The sequence below is a fragment of the Oncorhynchus clarkii genome, chromosome 32, assembly GCF_045791955.1.
Source record: "Oncorhynchus clarkii lewisi isolate Uvic-CL-2024 chromosome 32, UVic_Ocla_1.0, whole genome shotgun sequence".
In the NCBI taxonomy this organism is placed as follows: Eukaryota; Metazoa; Chordata; class Actinopteri; order Salmoniformes; family Salmonidae; genus Oncorhynchus; species Oncorhynchus clarkii.
The window spans coordinates 37091801-37118839 of record NC_092178.1 but is presented as its reverse complement, the minus strand read 5'-3'; the positions used below and the strand labels follow the sequence as shown (position 1 = coordinate 37118839).

Genomic DNA, 27039 nt, shown 5'->3' with positions numbered 1-27039 from the left:
ATGAGGTCTTACTGTTGTTCTCCTTTAATCAACCACCTGTCAAATTCAATCTACTTTATCTTCTTCCACTGCGTAGGTTTCCTATTTATCATTATTCAACTTCACCCATTGGCTGAAAAACAATACAGTGATATCATGTAGTCAGTCGCGTGTACGCTCGCACACTCACACATATGAACACACACAAACACACATAGCATGCATGTGACTAGCACACACTCTATCAAGTGATCTCAAACCGCTTTTGAGTAATGCCCAACAGCTTGCTGTGTTTGTTTAGAAGAAAAATCAGAGGAAAAACACACACACACACACACACACAGTGATATGCCATTCTAATCCCGCTATCTGAGGGAAGGATCCTATTGTCAACCCAAACTATGGCTCTGTTTCATGGAGCCGCATAACGATGTTTTATCACACTTAAACGTTACGTTCAGATTTCCCCGCATATTAAACTCGCTCTGGAAAGGTTTGTGTCAGTTAAAGGAGGATTGATATGGCATTTTTTCCCCCCTCCCCCCCATCTCTTTTCAAGATCTTACGTTTCTCACTTAAATCCTCCTTTTCTGTGTTATCATTCCACCCGAGGCTCTCCAAAGCAGCTTTGATATTGAAAGCAGGCCCGGCATGAAAGGCACGGGGGTTAGGGGAATGTAAATGGTGAGATCTACCCGGTAACGAATACGCCGCACCGCATCGTGGCTGCAGCTTCTACAGATCCTTCATAGTCTTTTCATGTGACAAAAGTGAGTCGGAAATTGATATGTGAGAATGTTTTGATTCATTGGTATGGAATTGGGTCAATTGAAATAAATACTATGTGAGGAAATATCACAATATAACCAGCATAAAACCATAAAATAATTACAGTGCCCACATACTGAATAATATGCCTGCTGTAAAGATTAATCTATAACATTTTAATGGAACACTGGTCACTTTAATAATGTAGACATACTGTTTTACAAATTTGATACGGTATGTATACTGAACAAAAATATAAATGCAAGATGCAACAATTTTAAAGATTTTACAGAGTTACAGTTCATATGAGGAAATGAGTCGATTGAAATAAATCCATTAGGCCCTAATCTATGGATTTCACACGACTGGGAATACAGATATGCATCTGTTGGTCACGGATACCTTTAAGAAAAGGTAGGGGCATGGATCAGAAATCCAGCCGTATCTGGTGTGACCAATGTTTTCCTCATGCAGCGCTACACATCTCCTTCGCATAGAGGTGATCAGGCTGTTGATTGTGGCCTGAGGAATGGTGTACCACTCCTCGTCAATGGCTGTGTGAAGTTGCTGGATGTTGGCAGGAACTGGATCACGCTGTCGCATCCCAAACATGTTTAATGAGTTACATGTCTGGTGAGTATGCAGGTCATGGAAGAGCTGGGATGTTTTCAGCCTCCAGTAAATGTGTACAGATCCTTGCGACATGGTGCCGTGCATTATCATGCTGAAACATGAGGTGATGTTGGGCGAATGAATGATATACTGCCAAATTCTCGAACACCGCGTGTGGAGGTGGCTTATGGTAGAGAAATAAACATTAGATTCTCTGGAAACCGCTCTGGTGGACATTCCTGCAGTCGGCATGCCAATTGCACGCTCCCTCAAAACGTGAAACATCTGTGGCATTGTGTTGCGTGACAAAAACTGCACATTTTAGTATTTTTATTGTCCACGGCAAAAAGTGCACCTGTAATGATCATGCTGTTTTAATCAGCTTCTTTATTCTACACCTGTCAGGAGGATGGATTATCTTGGCAAAGGAGAAATGCTCACTAACAGGGATGAAATAAGCTTCTTTTTTTTGCGTATGGAGCATTTCAGGGATCTTTTATTTCAGCTCATGAAACATTGGGCCGACACTTTACATGTTGCATTTATATTTTTGTTCAGTGTACAATTCTGTATTCTAGTCGAGGCCATCCTATTTAACTATTGCTGTACATATACTATTCTACCCTACGTATTCTACAGATATACTGCATATTCTATCCACACACTGTCCACAATTTCTATACATCCCATCACATATACCGTGTGTGTGTGGTGTATATACACATACATACATACTACTGGTCAAAAGCTTTGGAACACCTACTCATTCAAGTGTTTTTCTTTATTTTTACTATTTTCTATGTTGTAGAATAATAGTGGACATTAAAACTATGAAATAGCACATATAGTAACTAAAAAAGTGTTAAACTCAAAATATATTTTAGATTCTTCAAATAGCCACCCTTTGCCTTGATGACAGCTTTGCACCCTCTTGGCATTTTCTCAACCAGCTTTATGAGGTAGTCACCTGGAATGCTTTTCAATTAACAGTGTGCTTTGTTATAAGTACCTTTTTGGAATTTCTTTCCTTAATGCATTTGAGACAATCAGTTGTGTTGTGACAAGGTAGGGGTGGTATACAGAAGATAGCCCTATTTGGTAAAATATCATATTATGGCAAGAACAGCTCAAATAAGCAAAGTGAAACGACAGTCCATCATTACTTTAAGACTTGAAGGTCAGTCAATGCGGATGAAACTGGCTCTCATGAGGACCGCCACAGGAAAGGAAGACCCAGAGTTAGCTCTACTGCAAAGGATAAGTTCATTATAGTTACCAGCCTCAGAAGTTGCAGCCCAAATAAATGCTTCACAGAGTTCAAGTAACAGACACATCTCAACATCAACTGTTCAGAGGAGAGAAGTGTGAATCAGGCCTTCATGGTCGAATTGATGCAAAGAAACCACTACTGGAGGACACCAATAAGAAGAAGAGACTTGCTTGGGCCAAGAAACACAAGCAATGGTCATTAGGCCGGTGGAAATCTGTCCTTTGGTCTGATGAGTCTAAATTTGAGATTTTTGGTTCCAACTGCTCTGTCTTTGTGAGACACAGAGTAGGTGAACGGATGATCTCCGCATGTGTAGGTCCCACCGTGAAGCATGGAGGAGGTGTGTAGGTGCTCTGCTGGTGACACTGTCTGTGATTTTTATTTTATTTCAATGCACACTTAACCAGCATGGCTACCACAGCGTTCTGCAGCGATATACCATCCCATCTGGTTTACGCTTAGTGGGACTCATTTGTTTTTCAACAGGACAATGACCCAACACACCTCCAGGCAATGGAAGGGCTATTCTACCAAGAAGGAGAGTGATGGAGTGCTGCATCAGATGACCTGGCCTCCACAATCACCCAACCAATTGAGATGATTTGGGATGAATTAGACTGCAGATTGAAGGAAAAGCAGCCAACAAGTGATCAGCATGTGTGGGAACTCCTTCAAGACTGTTGGAAAAGCATTCCAGGTGAAGCTGGTTGAGAGAATGCCAAGAGTGTGCAAAGCTGTCATCAAGTCAAAAGGTGGCTACTTTGTGGCCAGTGGTTAAGGGCGCTGTACTGCAGCGCCAGCTGTGCCATCAGAGTCCCTGGGTTCGCGCCCAGGCTCTGTCGTAACCGGCCGCGACCGGGAGGTCCGTGGGGCGACGCACAATTGGCCTAGCGTCGTCCGGGTTAGGGAGGGCTTGCACCAGCGACTCCTGTGACGGGCCGGGCGCAGTGCGCGCTAACCAAGGTGGCCAGGTACACGGTGTTTCCTCCGACGCATTGGTGCGGCTGGCTTCCGGGTTGGATGCGCGCTGTGTTAAGAAGCAGTGTGGCTTGGTTGGGTTGTGTATCGGAGGACGCATGACTTTCAACCTTCGTCTCTCCCGAGCCCGTACGGGAGTTGTAGCGATGAGACAAGATAGTAGCTACTACAACAATTGGATACCATGAAATTGGGGAGAAAAAGGGGTAAAATTCACAAAAAAAACAAAAAAGTGGCTACTTTGAAGAATCTAGGATATATTTTGCTTGGTTTAACAAAATGTTGGTTACTACATGAATCTAGGATATCTAGGATCTAGGATATGTGTTAGGATATGTGTTATTTCATAGTTTTGATGTCTTCACTATTATTCTACAATATAGAAAATAAATCAAATTAAGATAAACCCTTGAATGAGTAGGTGTGTCAACTTTTGACTGGAATTGTATACCGTGCATTCGGAAAGTATTCAGACCCCTTGACTTTTTCCACATTTTGTTACATATATATATATAATAATATCCTTATTCTAAAATGGATTAAATAAAAACAGTTCCTAATCAATACCCATAATGACAAAGTGAAAACAGGTTTTTAGACATTTTTGCAGATTTATTCAATATAAAAAGCAGATACCTTATTTACGGTACATAATTATTCAGACCCTTTACTATGAGACTCGAAATTGAGCTCAGGTGCATCCTGTTTCCATTGATAATCATTGATGTTTCTACAACTTGATTGGAGTCCACCTGTGGTAAATTCAATTGGTTGGACATGATTTGGAAAGGCACACACCTGTCTATATAAAGTCCCACAGTTGACAGTGCATGTCAGAGCAAAAACCAAGCCATGTCCGTAGAGCTCAGACAGGATTGTGTCAAGGCACTGATCTGGGGAAGGGTACCAAAAAATGTCTGCAGCATTGAAGGTCCCCCAGAACACAGTGTCCTCCATCATTTATAAATGGAAGAAGTTTGGAACCACCAAGACTCTTCCTAGAGCTGGCCGCCCGGCAGGACCTTGGTCAGGGAGGTGACCAAGAACCCGATGGTCACTCTGACAGAGCTCCAGAGGTGCTCCACTGTGGAGATGGGAGAACCTTCCAAAAGGACAACCATCTCTACCGCACTCCACCGATCAGGCCTTTATGGTAGTGGCCAGACGGAAGCCACTCCTTAGTAAAATGCACATGACAGCCCTCTTGGAGTTTGCCAAAAGGCATCTAAAGGAGTCTTAGTCCATGAGAAACAAGATTCTCTGGTCTGATGAAACGAAGATGGAACTCTTTGGCCTAAATGCCAAGCGTCACGTCTGGTGGAAACTTGGCACCATCCCCACGGTGAAGCATGGTGGCAGCATCATACTTTGGGGATGTTTTCAAGAGGCAGTCAGCATCAAGTCAGCATCAAGGGAAAGATGAACGTAGCAAAGTACAGAGAGATCCTTGAAAAACTGCTCCAGAGCACTCAGTTTCTTAGAAACAACATGTTTTCACTTTGTCATCATGGGGTACTGTGTGTAGATTGTTTCCCTCATCAATCTATTTAATCCGTTTTAGAATAAGGCTGTGACAAAATGTGGAGAAAGTCAAGGCGTCTGGATACTTTCCGAATGCGCTTTATGGGGAATTGGAAATGATGCAGAAATTACATTGATAGAAACCACAATCTATCGTCTGATATACCCCCTAAAAAAAGAAATAACAAATACACTTGTCTGTGTGCACGACCCTGGACACATCAGTTACTGACACACAACACCGAAGCATGTGGTGACTCGGTAAGCTTTCCAGTGGCTCTGTTTCTGCCAAGGCACCACATGCCTACCACCCCAGTGAATTTGGGCACAACCTTCCTCCACCACCACCAAACAGTCTGTCTCTCTGTACTCGAAAACAGCTTGAGATTCCCATGAAGTTGGGCAAAAATAGCCATCTCCCACCAATCTTTCCCTACGTCCCCTCCTTCAAAAAGCACATACACACGCAGGCAGGAAACGCACCCTATCTTTCTCTCTTTCTCCTCTGCTCTCCGTTAATGAGTCCCTATAGGGTTCCTTCCTAAAAAAAAGTGGTCTTCAGACGCCATTACAGCCAGGATTGCTTCAAAGATCCTCAACATTACATTAGCATGACATGGGCTACCTGCAGTGATAGCATGAGACATTAGCCTACTGTGCTATTACTAATGGGATGTGCTTGACTTTCTACATAGCCGTGGGAGACTAATTCTGTCTGGACACTGTCTAGACTCAGTTCATGTGCAAGATAGGAGATAGTGAGTTATGTGAGCAGGACTGCCCATTCTCTTGCCATATACTTGCTTGCCATATACATGGCTATAAATGCTAACAGGGAATGTATCATCAATCTATTCCCAAATAAGTTCACATCCCTTATATAAAACACAAATTTACATGACTGTAAGTGGCCCTAGATATGAGTGTCTGCTAAGTGACTAAAATAATGGATGTAAGATGTATTTACAGGACCCTCCCGGGTGGCGCAGTGGTCTAAACTGTGCCACCAGAGACTCTGGGTTCGAGCCCAGGTTCTGTCGCAGCCGGCCGCGACCGGGAGGTCCATGGGGCGGCGCACAATTGGCCTAGGGTCGTCCGGGTTAGGGAGGGTTTGGCCGGTAGGGATATCCTTGTCTCATCGCGCACTAGCGACTCCTGTGGCGGGCCGGGCGCAGTGCACGCTGACCAGGTCACTAGGTGTACGGTGTTTCCTCCGACACATTGGTGCGGCTGGCTTCCAGGTTGGATGCACGCTGAGTTAAGAAGCAGTGCGGCTTGGTTGGGTTGTGTTTCGGAGGACGCATGGCCCTCGATCTTCGTCTCTCCCGAGCCTGTACGGGAGTTGTAGTGATGAGACAAGACAGTAACTACTAACAATTGGATACCACGAAATTGTGGAGAAAAAGGGGGTAAAAAAATATATATTATGTGTTTACAGTAAGTGCTTCACCAGGTAGTGGTTAGTTAGTCAAATCATATTCTGTATTCAGGGGTCTTTCTGTGGTAACTGCCACTCAGGGCTCTGTCAGGCCCTGATGAGGCTGTGTGGGACGGGTAGGGATGGGTCAGGAGGGCCTTACGTCCTGCGGTCCCTGGCAGCTGTCTGACCCACGAGGGCATTGCCCAACTCAGCCTGGCACAGGAACCCAGCAGGACCCATCAGTCAAAGGAGTCACACATCACCCAGGACACCACCACCACCACCCAGCCTCCTGAAAGTCACCAGATGACTGACACACAGTGAGATGTGGAAAGGGATGGGTGAGATTCTTTCTCGTATGAGGACATATCAGAGATGCCAATCTTCATTTGCTAAGTTTGTCTTCAATTGACTATTTTTAAGAATGGAGGGAGAATGAGAGAAAAAAAGTGGACTCAAGTTTCACATTTTTATTGTCACATGCACAAGTACAGTGAAATACCTTTTTTTGCTTGCTCTTTCCCAACAATGCAGCAATCAATATCAATTGATACAAGACTACCCCACACTACTGGTAAAAAAATAAAGGCTTTTTGCAAGGACATCATCATGTCATCTATTTCCAACCAAATTATGCATACAGTGCATTCGGAAAGTATTCAGACCCCTTGACTTTTTCCACATTTTCTTACGTTACATGCTTATTCTAAAATGTATCCCATTTTATTTTTTTCCTCATCAATCTACATACAATGCCCCATAATGACAAAGCAAAAACAGGTCTTTAGAAATGTTTGCAAATGTATTAAAAATAAAAAAAACAGATACCTTATTTACACAAGTATTCAGACCCTTTGCTATGAGACTCGAAATTGAGGTCTGGTGCCTCCTGTTTTGGGGCGGCAGGTAGCCTAGTGGTTAGAGCGTTGAGCCAGTAACCCGAAAGGTTGCTGGATCGAATCCCCAAGCTGACAAGGTAAAAATCTGTCGTTCTGCCGCTGAACAAGGCAGTTAACCCATTGTTCCCCGGTAGGCCGTCATTGTAAATAAGAATTTATTCTTAACTTGTTCTTGACTTTCCTAAAAATAAATGTACAAAAAATAATCCATTGATAATACTTGATGTTTCTACAACTTGATTGGAGTCTACCTGTGGTACATTTCATTGATCGGACCGGATTTGGAAAGGCACACACCTGTCTATATAAAGTCCCACAGTTGACAATGCATGTCAGAGCAACAACCAAGCCATGAGGTTGAAGGAATTGTCCGTAGATCTCCGAGACAGGATTGTGTCGAGGCACAGATATGGGGAAGGGTACCAAAACATTTCTGCAGCATTGAAGGTCCCCAAGAACACAGTGGCATCCATCATTCTTAAATGGAAGAAGCGTGGACGCCTGGCCAAACTGAGCAATCCGGGGAAAAGGGCCTTGGTCACGGAGGTGACCAAGAACCCAATGAACACTGTGACAGAGCTCCAGAATTTCTCTGTAGAGATAGCAGAACCTTCCAGAAGGACAACCATCTCTACAGCACTCCACCGATCAGGCCTTTAGGGTATAGTGGCCAGACTGAAGCCACTCCTTAGTAAAAGGCACATGACAGCCCTCTTGGAGTTTGCCAAAAGCCATCTAAAGGAGCCTCAATCCAAGCAAGATTCTCTGGTCTGATGAAACCAAGATTGAACTCTTTGGCCTGAATGCCAAGTGTCTCGCCTGGAGGAAGCATGGTGGGGAAGCACGGTAGTGGCAGCATCATGCTGTGGGTATGTTTTTCAGTGTTAGGGACTAGGAGACTAGTCAGGATCGAGGGAAAAATGAACGGAGCAAAGTACAGAGAGATCCTTGATGAAAACTTGCTCCAGAGTACTCTGCCCCAAGTCTGTGGTCCTAAGGTTTTCCTTCCAACAGGACAACGACCCCTATGCACACAAAAATGACAATGCAGGAGTGGCTTCGGGACAAGTCTGTGAATGTCTTTGAGGCCCAGCAAGAGCCCGGACTTGAATGTAATCTAACATCTCTGGAGAGACCTGAAAATAGCTGTGCAGCGACTCTACCCATCCAACCTGACAGAGCTTGAAATAATCCACAGACAATAATGGGAGAAACTCCTCAAATACAGATGTGCCAAGCTTGTAGCATCATATCCAACAAGACATGGCTGTAATCGCTGCCAAAGGTGCTTCAACAAAGTACTGCGTAAAGGGTCTGAGAACTTATGTAAAGTGGTTTGTGAAAGTATTCACCCCCCTTGGCATTTTTCCTATTTTGTTGCCTTAAACTAAAATATTTTTTTTGTGGGTTTGTATCATTTGATATACACAACATGCCTACCACTTTGAAGATGCAATGTCCCCCCCCCCCCCCCCAAAGGTCAATACTTTGTAGAGCCACATTTTGCAGCAATTACAGCTGCATGTCTCTTGAGTATGTCTCTATAAGCTTGGGACATCTAGCCACTGGTATTTTTGCCCATTCTTCAAGGAAAAACTGCTCCATCTCCTTCAAGTTGGATGGGTTGCACTGGTGTACAGCAATCTTTAAGTCATACCACAGATTCTCAATTGGATTGAGGTCTGGGCTTTCACTAGGCCATTCCAAGACATTTAAATGTTTCCCCTTAAACCACTCGAGTGTTGCTTTAGCAGTAGGCTTAGGGTCATTGTCCTGCTGGAATGTGAACCTCCATCCCAGTCTTAAATCTCTTGGAGACTGAAACAGGTTTCCCTCAAGAATTACCCTGTATTTAGCGCCATTCATCATTCCTTCAATTCTGACCAGTTTCCCAGTCCCTGCCGATGGAAAAACATCCCCACAGCAGAATGCTGCCACCACTGTGCTTCACGGTATTCTCGGGGTGATAAGAGGTGTTGGGTAGTGTTTTCCTTGATGGCCAAAAAGCTCAATTTTAGTCTCATCTGACCAGAGTACCTTCTTCCATATGTTTGGGGAGTCTCCCACATAACTTTAAGCAATAGCTTTTTTTCCGGCCACTCTTCCATAAATCCCAGCTCTGTGGAGTGTACGGCTTAAAGTGGTCCTATGGACCGATTCTTCAATCTCCATTGTGGAGCTTTGCAGCTCCTTCAGGGTGATCTTTGGTCTCTTTGTTGCCTCTCTGATTAATGCCCTCCTTGCCTGGTCTGTGAGTTTTGGTGGGCGGCCCTCTCTTGGCAGGTTTGTTGTGGTGCCATATTCTTTACATTTTTTAATTAGGGATTTAATGGTGCTCTGTGGGATGTTCAAAGTTTCAGATATTTTTTTATAACCCAACCCTGATCTGTACTTCTCCACAACTTTGTCCCTGACCTGTTTGGAGAGCTCATTGGCCTTCATGGTGCCACTTGCTTAGTGGTGTTGCAGATTCTGGGGCCTTTCAGAACAGGTGTATATATACCGAGAGCACTTAAATAAAGTCCATCTGTGTGCAATCTAACTCATTATTTGACTTCTGAAGGTAATTGGTTGCACCAGATCTTATTTAGGGGCTTCATAGCTAAGGGGGTGAATAGATATGCATGCACCACTTTTCCGTATAATTTTTTTGTTGTTGAATATTTTGAAACAATTTTTTATTTATTTTTTCTCTCACAAATTTGGACTATTTTGTGTATGTCCATTACATTAAATCCAAATAAAAATCAATTTAAATTACAGGTTGTAATGCAACAAAATAGGAAAAACGCAAAGGGGGATGAATACTTTTGCAAGGTACTGTAAATGTGATATTTTTATAAATTTGCTAACATTTCTAAAAATCTGTTTTTGCTTTGTCATTTGGGGATATTGTGTGTAGATTGAGGGAAAATCTATTTAATCAATTTTAGAATAAGGCTGTAACATAACAAAATGTGGAAAAAGTCAAGGGGTCTGAATACTTTCCGAATGGAATACTAATTTGAGCCAGTTTGCTACAGCAGGAAAATAATCCTGCAGCAACAGAAAATCTGAATTATTTGGATTATAATTCATGGACATTTTTGTAGGGGTTGATACATTTTTCATTGTGGAAAATCAAGTCTGAAATGTGTAAATTACAAACCTCAGAAGCCTTTTTAAACCTCAAATACACTACGAATTAAAAAATGTGTGCATTGCATGAAAGTTCTCCTGGAACAGGGTGATAAAATTAAGATCCTACATCTGTACAACAGACAATGACCTTTGTGTGGCCTGCTGGTGAGAGGAGATGTTTGACTGTCATTGACTGGAGGCCCAAGGAGAGCACCAGGTCTCCTCTTCGACCTGTTTCTACAAGAAACAGAGGCAGCACCTCACATCGAATGAGACAGCTCCTCATTAAGGCCCGACCTTAAATCCACACCTCAGTAATATCCATTAAAGTTCACACATGTGCACACACAAACACACAGACACGCCATTATTACATGAGGGCGAAAGCTTTTTTTCACTTCTTTTTTTTTTTAATAAACATTTATCAAAGAACTAAAGTTTGGGGAGAGAGGAAGATTAATATTGGGCTAAAGCAAGCCAGTGAAAAAACAACGGCGGTGGAATTTAATGAGTTTGGCGGTGTCCGGGGAGTCCGCGGCTCGTGCCTGCGTGCTAATTATGCTCGGTAACTAACAGAGAGTTAGGGAGCATCAGTGGAAGACAAATGCGCTGAGCAGTCGTCAACCAAGCAAGGAGGAAACAAAAGAGCTGTATAGACAAACAACACATTCTAATCCACATGGAGACACCCACAGAGGAGCGGGGAGGAGGTGGACTACTCAGTGTTCACTTCCTGTGTTGTATGTTCTCTTTAACACCCCCATGCTAATAGATCAGCGATGAAATGCAGGATGAGACGTACATGCGGTTTAAATGAGACAATGCCGATGAGACGTACACAGTGACAGGGAGTGAACCTGACAAAGATCTCTCGTGATAGAACACGTGATGGAAACAAGCACCAGGAAATGTTGTTTTGTAATAGGGTCAGTGAGTAGGAGTCAGGAGGTAATTGAATCAACCTTTTGGTGACTTCCCTTTGTCACAGCTCTTTAGCTGGGTAAACAAACACACTAACTGACACGTAAACACCCCCACCTCCCACTGGACTCGACACTGCTACACTGCCCCCTGCTGGTGAGGAGGACAGCTGAGTTGCATGACCCTGTGGTTTAGTGGAACTGACAACGGCCCTGTTTGCTTCCAGTGTGTCTCTCCCTCATTAAGTTCCCATCGCCTGCAGGGAATCCACACGCTGCGTCCCACGCCTCAGTGGCCACACAACAGCACACAAACAGAAGACAATCAGACCGACTTTCAACAGAATGAATCCTGCCTGGGTTGTTGCTCTCCCTTGCCAACTGGGGAGGAAATATGCTTTTGGCAGGGTTTATATTATACTTGCCCTCGTTTTTAACCTTTAATATTCCGCCCTCGTGTCAGCAAGTGTGTATATCCACTTTTCATCATTCCATGTACAGATATCACACCCATTTCAAGATTTCATCATGTGTAGATATCAAACCAATAGTCCCTCCAGTCTGCTGCCTGAAATCTGCATGCATACAGTGACTGTGATACCATGCGTGCTTAAGTGTCAAATGAGAGGATTACATCTCCATGAATTAGAGCAATTAATTCAATTGAGCTCATGTATATGTATTGTGTGTTTAGGTAATTGAAATCATGCCTTTACCTGGCATGCTGCCTGAACATTTTGCCGACATACGACAACACTCAAACCTTTTTTTGTGTGTGTGTGTGTGTATATATGTGTTTGCCTCGCTGTGTTTAAAGGAATCGTGGCCATGTTATTAAATGCCAGGACAACAGAATGTGTGACTGCATGACTACACCGGCCTCTTCTGCTCTCCTCCCCTCCTCTATCTCCTGTTCACCTTTTCCAGCTGATTTTCCGTGCAGAAAAGCCCTGTAATCCCGTTTGCATTCCTTTCCAACTTCCAATTAGTGTAATTATAGCAGCGGGGGATGTGGGGGCGTTGCGCCGCATGCACCCTGTAGGCAGACAGCAGGCGCACAAGTGCAGCTAGCACACAGCAGTCACATGAGGCCATACCACTGGAATCAACACAACAACCGCACGTTCTGTTAGGCTGTAGGCTATAGCAGTAATGGTAGAGAGACGGGAAAGGCACTTGACAGGGTGTGGTGAAAAAGTATGCTATGGGCGTTGATCGTTATCCCTTTATCTTTGTGTTGGGTCTTGTAAATGGACACGGTGTCACCAATCATGGTTGACACCTGTTAGCCCCCAAAGCCTCCTCTGATGTCATCACACGGTGACACAATCACTCATGCCTGCTGCCAGGGTGCGAGTCATGGGGCTAACATTTACTGTACTACCGGGTACAGTAAAGCAGGTTGACGTTTTTTGTTTTTTGAATGAATGATCTGGTGGCAGCCTCCCAGGTCCTAAACATTGCTGGTTTACCAATTGACCAACTTTAGCAATTCTCCTCATTCTTAATCCCATTGTCCCAGTCAAGAGATGTATAGTGTGACTCTACAATGCAAATCAAAGAAGAATATTCTGGAAGTATTTTACAAGTCTTCACAGGGGCTGAAACATTACATTTGCCTGTTTGTTTTTTTACGCAGCAGCATAATAGGACCAGTTTTCTCCGCACGTTGTGGTGGAGATGAAAGGCCCGTTCAAGTGCTGTCTTCAAACAGCAGGCCTTGTTAATGATGCACGCGCACTTTGAATTAAGACCTCATTAGATGATGCCACGATAAAGGATTGATGAGTTTCCATTTTCTAACAAAGGCTTATTTACTGAAGAATTGATAGTGTGTATAACAGTGAAATGCCTACTTATGAGCCCTTTCCAACAATGCAGAGGGAAAAAAAGAGAAATAGTAGATTTATTTTTATTTTTTATGATGTGTATATGTGTGGAGTACGTGAGAGCAGTATATGATATGTAAATGGTGGTATATCATGTGCATCAAGAAAGCTATGTGGAGGCTTGGGTTCAAATGTTCAATGTAGTCGGACCAATTTTGTGTCTGGTGGATTGATTAGCACCTTAGATGTATGTTACTCATAACTCATTGGATGCCAATACTCCAATTTGTGGAGAATATGTGCAATTCAAAATAGAGATCACTTCACTCTTCAAGACAATTGTAAAGTGTTGCCGAAGTGTGGGACATCACAATGAAATGAGCACAGTCTCACCGCTCTCCTCCTTGACCCCTGACCTCAGTTCAAGACTACCTCACTTAGAGAGCATCTGTCCCAACCTTCCCTCTATCCTCCACCGAGGACCAGAGGTCCCTAACTATGTCTCTTTACACACTGTGATATGGACGTTCACGTCCCGTCTCCATCACGACCAATTTGTCTCAACGCTTTTAATGTCGCAGGGTCGCTAAACGTGAGCCCTTCCGTCATGCATGCGTCTTACACACACACACACACACACACACACACACACACACACACACACACACACACACACTGTTGTTGAGACGTGGGGAGATCTCAGTGAGACACCAGGGTGGGTCGTTAAGTTTGTTAGTTCACTCAGTGTATCATCAGCGTCCGTGACAAACACATTATCTATCTCCTCCAGCCTCTAACAGCACTACTTCTCTTACAGCCCATTTATATGCTAATTAGACTGTTACAAGCAGCCGTCCGGCCCCTCAACACAGGTCATCTGGTGCTAATGAGTCAATGAGACACTACAGCCATACAGCAACAATGATATCATGTCGGTCTGATTCTGTATGAAGAAATGTGGCACTTTGATGTTGACATAGGGAAATTGCAAATAAGTATTCGTTTGGTCAATTTGGCGTGTTATCAAGAGTTATACAGATCTGACTGACTCTGATTCCGTCATCGGTTTCGGGTGACTGTTATCCTCTGGGTCCCCTTTGCACATTTTGTTATGTACCCAAATCAATTCAATATTTTGATTTGAATTATAACTGTGACAAAAGTCATAGGTTCTACATACACTAGATTCGACAGCTGATATTGTAATGCGTTCTGACTGCCAGCGTGCAAACAGATAACTTCCGTTATGACATTTTTATTGCTTCTCTGTTTAGGCCTCAAAATCATTTTTCAAGATATGCATTTCAATATCTCAGGGCCTCAGTCATGCCTCATTCTCCAGTGCTCTTGTGTCACTGCTGGATATTGATGTGGCGGCGTGAAGCAGGCTATTTCTTTTCTGTTCCGTATGATGTTTGTGCCATGGTGAAGGCTTATGTGCCAATCTCAGTGTTTGTGAGTGTCGGCACATTAGGGGAAAACAAATTAAGCTTTTAACTTGGCTTAGTTATTCTCTGCATGTTTTTGAAACGGGAATAGAGCGTAATGGTATTGGCTTCGCAGTGTAGAATTCCTAAGCGAGGATTGCATTTCTCCCAAGAGAGAACGTTTGTGGTTTGACGATACTGTGGCATCCTTAAGTTGCTCATTGTTGCCTTCATGTTATATAACTAATACTGTAAGTCAGCTCAGGTGGTGTAAGCACAATGGTTAAACTAGACTGTTCTTTACATACTGTATTCTAATGCAACCATGTTGTGTATGTTTAGTGTGCATGCATATGCATGTGTGTGAGTTATTGACTAAGTTTGCCTTCCGCCCTTGAGTAAACAGTGAAGATCACTGACCCGTAGAGTCTTGGGATCCACAATCTTAACATAGCCATGTGCTGGCAAACCGGCCAGCAGAGGGTTCTTTCAGACAAAACGCTTTGAAGTCACTGATGTCCGCTGATGCGGATCATTTGACTCATCCACAATGGAGATGGCATGCATGGTGACTTTCTGAGCCTCGGACCCACTTTTAAGACATAACTTTTAAAATAAGAAATACAGCCGGTATGATGCATATTGCATCAAAATCTTGAAAACTTGTTTACTGACATGTGAAACATTTTGGTACTATATGTGACCAACCGGCTCGATTAGCAAGATTTTTACATTTTTTGTTGTTGTACTTTTACCCTGTTTTCGACCCAATTTCATGATATTCAATTAGTAGTTAGTCTTGTCCCATTGCTGCAACTCCTCCAAACACGACCCTGCCAAGCCGCACTACTTCTTGACACACTGCTCGCTGAACCTGGAAGCCAGCCGCACCAATGTGTCGGGGGAAACCCCATCCAGCTGGCGACTTAGGTCAGCTTGCAAGCGCCCACTAGTAGTCACTAGATCGCGATGGGACAAGGAAATCCTGGCCGGCCAAACCCTCCCCAAACCCTCCCCTAATCAGGACGATGCTGGGCCAATTGTGCGCCGCCTCATGGGTCTCCCGGTCACGACCGGCTGGGGTCGAACCCGGGTCTGTAGTGATGCCTCAAGCACCGCGATGCAGTGCCTTAGACAGCTGCGCCACTCAGGAGAAAATTGTGTTTTTTTACATTGGATAAATGTAGAGACTCAGAGCTAGAAAATTGTATATCATACACTGCAGTTGAGGAACAATGGGAACAATTTTCTAGCAATTCTTCTACATTACCTGTCTATATAAGGTCCCACAGTTGACAGTGCATGTCAGAGCAAAAACCAAGCCATGAGGTCGAAGGAATTGTCCATAGAGCTCCAAGACAGGATTGTGTCGAGGCACAGATCTGGGGAAGGGTACCAAAACATTTCTGCAGCTTTGAATGTCCCCAAGAACACAGTGGCCTCGATCATTCTTAACTGGAAGAAGTTTGGAACCACCAGGACTCTTCCTAGAGCTGGCTGCACAGCCAAACTGAGCAATCAGGAGAGAAGGGCCTTGGTCAGGGAAGTGAACAAGAACCCGATGGTCACTCTGACAGAGCTCCAGAGTTCCTCTGCAGAGATGGGAGAACCTTCCAGAAGGACAACTGTCTCTGCAGCACTTCACCAATCAGGCCTTTGTGGTAGAGTGGCCAGACGGAAGCCATTCCTCAGTAAAAGGCACATGGCAGCCCGCTTGGTGTTTGCCAAAAGGCACCTAAAGACTCTCAGACCATGAGAAACAAGATTCTCTGGTCTGATGAAACAAAGATTGAACTCTTTGGCCTGCATGCCAAAGGAAACCTGGCACCATCCCTGCGGTAAAGCATGGTGGTCAGAGCATCATGCTGTGGGGATGTTTTTTCAGCGACAGACTAGGAGACAAGTCAGGATCGTGGCAAAGATGAACCGGGGAAAGTAAAAAGAGATCCTTGATGAAAACCTGCTCCAGAGCACTCAGGACCTCAGACTAGGGCGAAGGTTCATCTTCCAACAGGATAACGACCTTAAGCATACAGTGTAGACAACGCAGAAGTGGCTTCGGGCTAAGTCTCTGAATGTCCTTGAGTGGCCCGGACCTGAAACCGATCGAACATCTTTGGAGAAACCTGAAAATAGCTCTGCAGCAACAGTCCTCATCCAACCTGACGGAGCTTGAGAGGATCTGCAGAGAGGAATGGGAGAAACTCCACAAATTCAGGTGTGTGAAGCTTGTAGCGTGATACTCAAGAAGACCTGAGGCTGTAATCACTGCCAAAGGTGCTTCAAAGTACTGAGTAAAGGGTCCGAATACTTATGTAAATGTGGTATTTTCGTTTAATTCAAAAATATATATAAATTAGCAAAAATGTCTAAAACCTGTTTTTGCCTTGTCATTATGGGGTATTGTTTGTAGATTGATCAGGGGGAAAAACTATTTAATCAATTTTAGAATAAGGCTGTAAAGTAACAAAATGTGGGAAAAGTGACATGTCCGGTGAGTGTGCAGGCCATGGAAGAACTGGGACATTTTCAGCTTCCAGGATTTGTGTACAGATCCTTGCGACATGGGACTGTGCATTATAATTTTTGCCATCAATAAAATGCAGTTGTGTTCATTGTCTGTAGCTTGTCTGTCCATAACATAACCTCACCGCCACCATGGGGCACTCTGTTCACAACGTTTACATCAGCAAACCGCTCGCCCACACAATGCCATACACGTGGTCTGTGGTTGTGAGGCCGGTTGGACATACTGTCAAATTCTCTAAAACGATGTTGGAGGCGGCTTATGGTAGAGAAATTAACATAAAATTATCTGGCAACCGCTCTGGTGGACATTCCTGCAGTCACCATGCTAATTGCACACTCCCTCAAAACTTGAGACATCTGTGGCATCGTGTTGTGTGACAAAACTGCACATTTTAAAGTGGCCTTTTTATTGTCCCCAGCACAAGGTGCACCTGTGTAATGATCATGCTGTTTAATCAGCATCTTGATATGCCCACCTGTCAGGTGGATGGATTATCTTGGCAAAGGAGAAATGTTCACTAACCGGGAAATTGGTGCACAAAATTTGAGAGAAATACGCTTTTTTTAAGTCCTTTTTTGTCTCTGGGATCTTTTATTTCAGCTCATGAAACAGGAAGGGCTTTGTAGTCATTTGATACTCAAGGCAACAGAGCATCTCAATCTTCCCTGATCTGTGAGATAAAATAGACATTCATATCAGTAGATATTTCTACGCAGAAATATGAAGACCCCATTTTATACGGTATCAACACATTTTGATTACCATGAACTGGAATGCCTGGATCATACAGTCAATGTAGGGAAAGATATACCACCACAATCTCTGCTCCTTTGTTGAAGATGAGGTTTTCTGAGCTGAATAGAAGGGATGGTGAGATGGGAGGTAGAAAGTGAGAATGAGAATCTGAGCTGGCTAGGTTATCTAGGCCGAGACCGGTGCCCTCTCTGAGTGAATCATCAATAATTTACAGTCATGGCTCCCGACGACGTGTCGTAGGAGAGGTCCCCTCCTGGTCAACACAGAAATCAAACACCAACTAGCAACACGCCCTAAACGAGTCTAAACGAATGACCGCCTGCCAAATGACGTCAACGAACAGGACTTCAATCTCCCAAAATGATATCATAATTGATGCATTAGACCTGAGAAGGAGAAATGCATTTACCAAGAACACAATGAGCTGTTGTAGCAACACTGTCATGGGGGGAAATACTGTAAACGCATTATGTCAATGGGGGAGAGTTTAGTGATGTTATTCAATCTTGGGAGATGAGGAAGCATCCTGATTGTGGACATTATTGGACTTAATGAGACCAACCTGGGAATTTGATCAAAAAATGTATTTTGTCTGCCTGTTTAAGTCCTAGCCTGTGTGTCTGTGCTTAAGGAAGAGTTGAGGCCGTCCAGGACATTGTGCCCATCTTCTTCCATGTTAATAATGGATTTTTGATATGAGCTCCACATGAAATTTTAATCTCTGGAATATTAGCTCACCGAGGGAGACACAAAATCTAATCAGTGGCCGTGATTAAGCGCGGGTGAAGCACATATCGACCCATTTTAAATTCACATGAACCCTTCATAAAAATGTATGAGGCTTGGCACTGACGGCTGCCGTGATTTTAGAGGTGTTATGTCTGTTTTGCTGGGAAAAGGTGTGATCTTCTCCCACGTACATGCCTGTGTAAAGGAGAACATGAGGGAGAGAGAGGTAGCAAGTCTGTAGGTTCCCTTCATCTGATTAATATAGTTGTCATACCAGTTAGCTAATGTAAAGGTTTGTGTGTAGATGAAGATATGTTTTAAATGTATGTTGAATGTGAACTAATATTCTTAAACAGATTGCTAATGATACAGCTTTTCTACTACATACACATACATTTTACTTATACATTTTGCATACACATTTTTCATACACATTTTACGTGGTACTTTTATATAAAGCAGTCACATAGCAATATGTGAATATGTGAATTACCAAACATAAGCTCTTTAATCCTGCTCCTCAGCCACTCTCAGCCCACCCCACCCATCACCATAGACCACCCTCGTTTGGTTTCCATGTGCCATATAGTTTTCAATTGTGCTGTGATGTTTTACATCATTTTTAACATTTCCAATCGTATATTATCCACAGATTGTGAGCTAAAGAGGAAAACCTTTCCTACCAGTATTATTCTATTATTTATTGACTGACTATGGCTTTCCAAATTGCCCAACACTGCTGTTTGTGAGGTTAATTTAGTATGTTGTGATTTTTTTAATTTTTACCATTCCTGATCCTGTGACCAGAAACAAGCTACACAGGTGCAATACCAGAATAAATGATCCATTGATTCTGGTGTGTGTTTGCTCTTTCTTACGTACATGCAGCACAACCGCATGACACGCCGTGGCACATTCCAACACCCTGTTTGCCAACCCCAAACTATCTCTGCCCGATGAATAATTTACCACCCAACCCAGGATGCCAACCCAGCCCACCTCCCGCCTGGATTGTGCCTCTTAGCCTTAAACAAAGTCCTTGCTTCCTGACTGGCTGACAGTGTGCGGAAATCCTTAATAATGTATCACCACCTCTTGTTCCCTCAAAGGCATCTAACATCTTCAGCAGATTAGAATATATAACAGTACCAGCTACCTATTTTACATAAGTGGCAATAAACCATATTCCTATGCATTTGTCAAGGGGCACAGTGCTGTGGTGGTACCGGGTGGGTTCATGCAATTAAAGAGTGTGAATAAGTGTTAAGGTACACGCAACTAAACACCTTGGTGCCTCGGCGGGGTTGGTCGTACCCCCCTCAGCTGCCGTTGACATAGATTGTCGCAGGAAGTGAAAGAACGCTAGGTCGGTAATTCATGTGAGACATTAGACTCAGTTCCGTAGCAACGTATGCTAATTTTAGGATAGGTTCTGTGGCGGAGCGGAGTGGTGGATTAGCAGAATGAAACAAACTGTCATCGAGGTGAACGCAAAGGTGGCGCTTTTGACTCCGGGGAATGGTCAGTAACAGACTGCGTCCAGACTTACTGTGCAATTACATTGCATTTCATTGGCATAATGGCACGAGCAGTTAACGGATCGATTGCGTTGTACGTCAGATCCTGGGTCAGAAAGGAAAGAGAGAAAGAAGGGGTAAAAGGGAAGGAAAGAAAACCATACTTCTGTGGCCGTGTGGAACACGTTTGCTATCGCCTCGTTGTTGCTGTGTTATAGTCTTGCAGTTATGACTTAATATCAGGCAGGCAGTTTAGGATCTGTTTGTTTTTAACGTGCCGTAAGTGAAAGGAAATGGCCGACTTGGGGACGTCTCTTCTACGTCTCATCTCTTTGCATGAATTCTGGGATGTGGGTTTTGTTAGCCTAGTGTGGAGCATAGGGACATTGCGTGCTCTCGCTCTCTCTCCGTGGATGTGAGTGCATGTGCGTGCATTGATGCATGAGTGCTAATGTGTGTGTTTGCGGGAGGGGGGGTGATATATGTACTCTCACATGCTCACAGAATTCCATAGCGCCCTCTTAAGGACCTAAATCCCCTCAAAACACACGCTTAACACATGTAGCTCTGTATCCCTCGTCCCCCACCCTTCACCCCCTTACTATCCCCTCTATGTGGCTGTCAAGAGTGGGGACAGTGCAGCGGGCAGACAGAGGGAGAGTGGCGGCTTGGACGTGCTTGACAACAGAACCTTCAAAGGCAGGTGGCTTGATCCCAACATTCGGGGGGGGGGGGGGGGGGGGGGCTATCGCTGGGAGCAGAAGAGGGCTCATCAAAGAGCCTGTCTGACTGACAGTTTTTTGTACTGCTGCTTTTTTTTGTCTCTGGCTTCTTCTGACTCCTGACAAATTAAACCCGGGGCTTCTTTTGAACTGAGGGGGATGTATTCGTCCGCTTTCTCACATGCCCTCTCCTTCTCTCCTGTCTCCCCCTTTGCCTGTCTCCCTCTCTATATCATTCCCATTCCCCACCTGGTTGGTGGAGCTTTTAAACGGGTACCACCGACCTGGGGTTCCACGATGAGCACTTAGAACACATTCTACTGTATTTTTCCCTCTTGCGACACATTTGAGAAAACTAAACACATATCCACACAAACAGAACTGTTTTGTTACTAATAGCCCTCTCCAGAAACACTATAGTCTTTGTTTTAATTGCCCTCCACCCCCCAGCTACCGTTTTGGCGCTCTCCTGTGGCTGGGGGTCATCCAATTGCCTTGAGCTCCCTTACCCCCTTGAAGACAAGAAACTGCCGGCGCTCTGAAAACGAATCATGAGAGGCTGTAGAGCCAATTACCCAGCATGCTCTAATCCTCTCTTTCACTCTGAATATGAAGGCGAGGGGAGGAGAGGGAGGGAAATCAGAGCACCGGTGTAGTGTCAAATACAGTGCCCCCAGTCAAGACGCACATCTGTCTGTCTCTTCTCGCTTTTATCATTTCAATGAATACAACCTGGATGGCCTGGAGGCAGATCGTGAGCACTGTTAATGTCTTTCTACTTAAGTACACTGCGAAGGCAACAAGGGCTTTCTTTTATGTGTCATATCTCTCTCCATGTCAAATCAGAGCTCATCCTCTCTCTCCCCTCCCTCTTTCTCGTTCACTCTTCTTCCCCTATAATGAGGTAATATTCATTGAAATTACACTGAGGTAAACAGAGCAGCCCTTAATATGAGAGAGGCTGTTGGCTCAGGCGTGGCGTGCCATCCGTCATCCCCATCAAAGAGCCCTCACAGCCTGCAGGCGTTCCATTAACCTTCTATAGCACAGCTCAATGGCAAGAGGATGCTTCGTCAAGGCCCCAGCAAGCAACGACTCACACACACACACACACGCACACACACACACACACACACACACACACACTTAGACATACAAACACACACACACCCGCTCATCCTCATACCCTTGCATATGCACACATACACTGGTACACACATTATGACATGCACTTAGACAAACAAACACACACAGTCGCCTCGATTACTGTTTCATTTACGGCCCGACAGCTGAGCATGTGCATTGTCTAACTATGTGAATCAGTGTCTGCCTTAATGTTGAATTTAGCATATCTGACATAATTCTGAATACTGGCCTTCTGGAAATCAATGGGCTGTTCTGGAATAAAATGGTATAGAAGTCGCTTTTAATTAAGAGTTGGAAGCTCACTTTGTACTACCTCCATTACGTTAAACCCCCCAATAACTCATGAATACACTGGAAATGTAAAACATACTTTAGCAACTTGAGTTTCTGGTTAGAAGACCAGTGTTTTCCTGTTTTTCCAGCATGGGTTTTTGTCCATGATGGGCTTTAATCTGATCCTACATGTCCTGTTCGATAAGACACTTAATCAGAGAAAGGACCGACAGTCGGACGGAACAAGACATCCGAGATACTTCCTGTGCTCTCTACCGATAACAAAGAGAGAGAGGGGAGCAAAAAGAGAGGGAGGAAGCAAAAAGAGGGGGAGGAAGCAAAAAGAGAGGGAGGAAGCAAAAAGAGAGGGAGGAAGCAAAAAGAGGGCGAGGAAGCAAAAAGAGGGTGAGGAAGCAAAAAGAGGGCGAGAGGAAGCAAAGCAAAAAGAGAGGGGGAGGAAGCAAAGCCAAAAGAGAGGGGGAGGAAGCAAAGCCAAAAGAGAGGGGGAGGAAGCAAAAAGAGAGAGGGATTAAGCATAAAAGGGACAGGGAAGAAGCACTGGGGAGTGGCTAAACATCTACACTGGACATTTTTACGATCCTCATCAGTCACAGTTTGTTCCCCCTACATCTGAACGAGGCCATTTTGAAACGGTCATTTCTGTTGCTGTCTGAGTCGGGTTTTGTCATTCCTCTCTGTGGCTAAAGTGAAGTACCATCTATCGGGCGGCAGGTAGCCTAACTGTTAAAAGCGCTGGGGCAGTAACCAAAAGGTAACTGGTTTAAATCCCCAAGCAGACTAGGTGAAAAATATGCAAGTGTGCCCATAAGCAAGGCACTTAACCCTACTTTCTCCTGTAGGTCGCCCTGGATAGGAGTGTCTGCTAAATTACTAAAATGTAAATGTATAGGTGTTAGCCCTCAGGGCTGCTAGCCTGTGCTAGCTGGTTAGCCTGCTAGCAGCACAACACAGCCTGCTCCCATTAAGGTAATGGGAAGAGGCTGCTGGTAAAGTGAATTCCTTGGCTGGTCATTATTCTCTGCGGTTAAAGTGAAGTATCATGTCTAGGTGTCAGCCCTCAGGGCTGCTAGCTAACCTGTTTGCCTGCTAGCTGTATCACAGCACACCTTTCTCCCATTCAGGAGAATAGTAGACGCTGCTGTTCAAATTTAAGCCTTGCCATGGCTGCTTGTACTCCAGTGTGGCCCTGTATACGGCGGGCTAATGGGTGTGTTTAGATGTGCTGGTGGTTGTCCAGACTGGCCGTATTGGAGAGACGCTGCTGGCCTGCTGCCACCCTCTCTCCCTGGCGCTGCCCCGCCAGCTGTGCCCCCGCTAGCTAGAACCCTCAGGCGCTACAGACCACACGTTAGTGTAAACATACACACTCACTGGTGTACACATACACACACACACTGACATAAAAATACCACACACACTCACAAGTTGACATACATACACACACCCATACACGTGTACATGCACAAAGTATTCATACCCCTTTTTTGTGTTACAGCCTGAATTCAAAATGGATTACACACAATACCCCGATAAGGGCAAAGTGAAATATCTAATTCACACACCTGAGTCAATACTTTGTAGAAGCAACTTTGGCAGCGATTACAGATGTAAGTATTTTTGGATAAGTCTCTAACAGCTTTACACACCATTACGTTTTTTCAAATTCTTTAAGCTCTGTCAAGATGATTGTTGATGATTGCTAGACGGACATTTTCAAGCCGATGTAGCCCTTTCCTGCAGTCAATGACCAAACGTGCCCTCTTTGGCCTCATGGGTGGAATGTTATTCAGATTTTTCATTATTATTATGAAATTACTATTTTTTTTACTTTGAAAATCTGTTTTTTCTATGTCAAACTGTTTTGTTATGTTTCAGTCTTCTGTGATGTACAGTTGAAGTCGGAAGTTTACATACACCTTAGCCAAATACATTTAAACTCACATTTAATCCGAGTAAACATTCCCTGTCTTAGGTCAGTTAGGATCACCACTTTATTTTAAGACTGTGAAATGTCAGAATAATAGTAGAGAGAAAGATTTATTTCAGCTTTTATTTCTTTCATCACATTCCCAGTAGGTCAGAAGTTTACATACACTCAATTAGTATTTGATAGCATTGCCTATAAATTGTTTAACATAAACGTTTCGGATAGTCTTCCGCAAGCTTCCCACAGTAAATTGGGTGAATTTTGGCCCATTCCTCCTGACAGAGCTGGTGTAACCGAGTCAGGTTTTGTAGGCCTCCTTGCTCGCACACGCATTTTCAATTCTGCCCACACATTTTCTATAGGATTGAGGTCAGGGCTTTCTGATGGCCACTCCAATACCTTGACTTTGTTGTCCTTAAGCCATTTTGCCACGACTTTGGAAGTATGCTTGGGGTCATTGTCCATTTGGAAGACCCATTTGCGACCAAGCTTTAACTGATGTCTTGAGATGTTGCTATCCACATAATTTTCATCCCTCATGATGCCATCTATTTTGTGAAGGGCACCAGTCCCTCCTGCAGCAAATCAACCAACTTGCCAAACCTATAGTTTGTTAGCAAGAAATGTGTGGTGTATGTAAACTTCTGACTTCAACTGTATATCAAGTTTAATATTGGGATGCAAACTCAAAATTGAATACATTTCAACTCTATATTTGACATGGTACAGGTGTCTTCTTTTTTTTAAGCACATAACCATGAGGTGTATACTTTTGTTTCAAAGTAGATTTGTGTAAGACTATCAAGAATTTCTCTGTGTGACCCTGATTTAGTCCACTGCAGTAAAAGGTTAAGTTAAAGCTGTAACAAGGCCACTCAGGAACATTTACTGTTGTCTTGGTCAGGAACTCCCATGTAGAATTGGCCTTGTGTTTTAGGTTATTGTCCTGCTGAAAGGTTAATCCGTCTACCAGTGTCTGATGGAAAAACAGACTGATCCAGGTTTTCCTATAGGATTATGCCTGTGCTTATAGCTGTATTCTGTTTATTTGTATCCAAAAAATCTCCCTAGTCCATGTCGATGACAAGCATACCCATAACATGATGCAGCCACCACCATGCTTGAAAATATGAAGTGGTACTGAGTGATGAGTTCGGGTAAAGAGATGGGGTAGTCATTCAAAAATCATGTTAAACCATTATTGTTGAACACTGAATGAGTCCATGCAACTTATTATGCGATTTGTTAAGCTCATTTTTACTCCTGAACTTATTTAGGCTTGCCATAACAAAGAGGTTGAATATTTTATTGATGCAAGACATTTCAGCTTTACATTTTTCATTAATTTCTTTAAAAATCCAAATTCCACTTTGACATTATGGGGTATTGTGTGTAGATCAGTGACACAAAATCTCAATTGAATACATTAATAATACATTAATACACAACAAAATGTGGAAAAAGGTGAGTGAACTACTTTCTGAAGGCACTGTATTTATTATGTTAAATGTGTCATGTGTCTAAATACATTTTCCACCTCTGGGATAATAAAGTTAATCTTATCCTATCCTACATTCCCTGGCATATTCACACACACACACACACACACACACACGCTGGCATGCATAGATTACTGGTACATATGCTGGCACACACATACAGTATTACCCACGTACACAGATTCCATTGCAGAGATACAGTATGCGTGACCACGCACACTGCTCGCATAGACGAGCATAGCAAAGCGTGCTCTGACTGCGTGTGTGAATGTGATTGTCATCATAGCTGAGACCAAGCTGTGTCTGAGTTCACACAGAGTTGCCTGTGATGAAAGTTGTTTCGTGACAGCTCGCAAGGCACTGGTTGTACATATTTGAAGCGTAACCGACGCATTCTTTCTAACTGTCTCTCTCGCTCTCTCTCTTGCTCTCTCGCTCTCTCTCCCGCTCTCTCTCCTTGTGTATCGTTGTTGCTGTATCATTCTTACGCCGTATTAACTGTTGAGACAATACCTTTTTTCAGAATCTGAATCGCGCTCTCCCTCCACAGCAACAGGAGCAGGACCCCACCAACCTGTACATCTCCAACCTGCCGGTGTCCATGGATGAGCAGGAGCTGGAGAACATGCTGAAGCCCTTCGGTCACGTCATCTCCACGCGGATACTGCGGGACGCCAACGGGGTCAGCAGAGGGGTCGGCTTCGCCAGGTATACCTGCTTGGAGCACACGCACTCCGTTGACAAGTGTTTTGAAGCCTGAAGGGTAGTGCCTGCCTGCGGCCTGTGGGTTTGGATGCGTGTGGGAGAGAGAAAAAGACACACGCATACACACGCTGCACATTTTGTTTGCACATCATCCGGCCGTTTGAGGCTATACTTTCCCCCTGTAAAACTTGAGAGTTGACCCTGCTATCCCTTCAAAGTCGTTTACGTCCTCCTCATCCTCCACACTGCTCTCACCCCCCCCCCCCCCCCCCCCCCCCCCAACACAACACAACAACACTCTCGGCTTGTTTACCCAGAGGAAGGTGTTGATGAGAACAACGACACCATCTTGCAGGGATTTCTTATATTCAGCCCGTGCTGCAGTCCCCTCCTATTCCCCACTCTATTACAGCGGGTTACAGAAGGACAGGCAGGCAGACTCCGGCAGACTAACGCGGACATATACACGCA

General features: G+C 44.1%; 1 protein-coding gene across 3 annotated transcripts in view; it reads left to right on the top strand.

Moving 5' to 3' along the window:
• LOC139391584 (RNA-binding motif, single-stranded-interacting protein 3-like) overlaps positions 1 to 27039 on the top strand; it is a 345137-nt gene that overhangs the window by 234207 nt on the left and 83891 nt on the right. For all 3 annotated transcript variants that reach the window (XM_071138960.1, XM_071138959.1, XM_071138961.1), the window contains one exon: positions 26414 to 26571. In XM_071138960.1, coding sequence (XP_070995061.1) covers positions 26414 to 26571 — 158 coding nt within the window. The remainder of the gene's footprint in view (positions 1 to 26413; positions 26572 to 27039) is intronic.